The sequence below is a fragment of the Nelusetta ayraudi genome, unplaced genomic scaffold (assembly GCF_046127955.1).
Source record: "Nelusetta ayraudi isolate G7.1 ecotype Tasmania unplaced genomic scaffold, CSIRO-AGI_Nayr_v1 ptg000082l, whole genome shotgun sequence".
Taxonomy (NCBI): Eukaryota; Metazoa; Chordata; class Actinopteri; order Tetraodontiformes; family Monacanthidae; genus Nelusetta; species Nelusetta ayraudi.
Window position 1 is genome coordinate 412,501 of NW_027466132.1, and position 2,583 is coordinate 415,083.

Sequence of the window (2,583 nt, forward strand, 5' to 3'; positions counted from 1 at the left end):
TTTCTGAGATTGAAGTCAACGGGTGACAGCGTGTCAAGACACGTTGGGCTTTCAGGAAGCAGTCTTTGGAAAAACACAGCAGCAGGACAAAAGGGAAAAACAAACCAATGAAACGAAACAACACACCTCAAATAATAACTTACAAGTTCACACACACATACAGTTCAGACTTCCCTTTTTTTTTTCCATTTGTTTATGCTTTGGCCTCCATATTTAACCCAGAGACCAGGGTTTTGGAGGTTTCTAGAGGTTTTAGGCTGCGTGTTTCACTAAACTTGACACTGGTTCACTCCAGATTCTGTGTTTTCCCATTTCAGCCGCATGCATTTCATTGTTTTTTTCCAAGTTGCAACAACAAGCGACCATGACAGGCAATCTGTCAGCTGTCGTTTCCATGCGCTCTTTAAAACTCCAGTCAAACGGGCTTTCAATCCCGGTGGACGTTGAATCTGGTCGCATGTTGGGTTTCCCGGAGGGATGAAGTGAAGCCTGGTAGGACGGATGGAGTGCAGACGTTTGGGAAACAGTTGCAGTTGCATCATGTTGTTCGTTTGTCTGCATGTGAACCTCGCACGCGGACATCCTCCGAAAAACTCCCTTATTGCCCAATTAGCTCGTTTGGTATCTTGGTAAAAACGAATAAATGCTTGTTTTGTTTGATTTCACTTGCTTCCTTTTTTGAATGAGGAGCAAAACTGTTTGGATAAACTTTCCCTTTAAAGTTTCGCCGTGCCAATACCAATATGTTTGTGATTGTTCAGTTTGAGTTGACATGTTTGAGAAGGAAGACAGACAGATAGATAGATAGATAGATAGATAGATAGATAGATAGATCCTATGAGAGGCTGGTTGTGCCAGGATGTGCCTGTGGGAGTCCGTGTGTGTGTGTGTGTGTGTGTGTGTGTGTGTGTGTTTTCTGTGCGTGGGCGACGCTTGGCAGGACAATCTGGCCGGCGTCCGCCGGGCCGAGTCATGTGCCGTCCTCGCCATACTGCACGCCATCTGAGAGCGGCGCCGTCGTTGTCCAACACGCATCAGTGGCACAACCTGAACGCTGGAAAATACGTAAATCTTTAACCGGCGACCGGGAGCCGTGTGGAATGTTCGGCCAGTGAGTCAGACTGGACGGAATGTCTCCAGGTAATTCATCAGGACGCAGTCACAGTATTCATGGCTGCTAATCAGCGAGTCAGAACAGATGATATCTGGGATGATATGAAGGGTCTTCCTAAAGCAGCAGACCCATCCATCTGTTTTCAATAGCCGATTTGTCCTGCACTCAGGCTTTGTGGGGGTCTGCTGGAGCCTCAGCCCAGCTGTCACAGGGCGAAGGCAGGGTGCCACCCAGGACAAGTTGCCAGTTCATCGCAGCGTTAAAGCAACATATACATGTTTTCATTTTTTTTAGCTCAAACTCATATTTAAATGAGTTTTTTTTTTTTGACTTACAGCAACTAAAATGTTCATTCAAAGTCTCGAGCTCGTTCAGACTGGGCAGCTGAGTTCTCACTGCAGGGAGCCTGGCAGGCAACCAAAAGCCGTGTAAGTCCCACAGCAGCAAAGCAGGTCTCAGTGCTTGCGAGCCACGAGCGACTCATTTAAAAAAAAAAAAAAAAAAAAAAAGATTTTAAAAACACACTTCCAAGCTTGAAAAGCTCCTGCTTTGACACAGAGAGTTTATTTCCCGTCACACCCGTCACTCCACCATCACTCTCAACCTCAAACACTAACCGGCCGCAGGTGCGTCAGAGCTGCAATGTTGTGTTTTGTTTTTGTTTGGTCACATTGAGGCAGAGAGGAGCTCGGCCGGAGGCAGGCAGCAGGACGACGACGCTGCAGCGCCACGCAGGGCGCGTCGTGCTTCATCCCGGAGAGCGGAGCTCCGGCCAGCTGGGTGATGTAATCTTTTCCCCGCACCGCCGAGGCACGGCGGCTTCTGAGAGGCAGCAGCGGGGTTTCGCTTTTTGTTTTTTTCAAGCTGCTCAAAGACGCACATGCGCGATAAAATAAAAATAACAACAACAGCAAATCAGATGGCACACAGAGGAGAGTGAGTGTCTGCTCAGTGTGGCTCGGCTGCCACGATGACATCATCCCTCTCTCACACACACACACACACACACGCACACACACACACACGCAGAGGGCGACACCTCGTTCCCCAGCTAATCAGCTTCTCACTCATCCGTCCCGGCTCGAGTGCTTCCTCCCAGCTCACCTTCCTCTTGACAAACTGGAAAGCCGAACACTTCTTAAAGGAGAAGGCAGTCTTCTCTCCCCCTCCTCCTCCTCCTCCTCTTCCACCTCCTCCGCCGCCGACCCCTCCTCCTCCTCCTCCTCCTCCTCCTCCACCGTTAACCAGCTTCATGGCCGATGCCGGCACTCCGCCTGCCTCCGTAGATCCCAGGATGACGGAGAGAGACTGGCGTGGAGAGAATAGAGGGGACAAAAACTAACAGATGAGGCGAGTTTTAGACTGCCGTCGCGGGACGGAGGAGGAGGAGAAGGAAGAGGAGGAGAGGGGGTAAGAGGAAGAGAGATGCTAGAAGGAGGAAGGAGGAAAAGCAGAAGCAGGAGGAGGAG

General features: G+C 49.9%; 1 protein-coding gene across 1 annotated transcript in view; it reads right to left on the reverse strand.

Moving 5' to 3' along the window:
* The window catches only part of sgk1 (serum/glucocorticoid regulated kinase 1), a 31,985-nt gene extending 29,602 nt beyond the window's left edge, over positions 1–2,383 (reverse strand). The window contains exon 1 of the mRNA XM_076044644.1: positions 2,219–2,383. Within this exon, the coding sequence (XP_075900759.1) occupies positions 2,219–2,368 (150 nt within the window). The 5' untranslated portion in view covers positions 2,369–2,383. The remainder of the gene's footprint in view (positions 1–2,218) is intronic.
* Between the last annotated feature and the right edge of the window lie 200 nt (positions 2,384–2,583).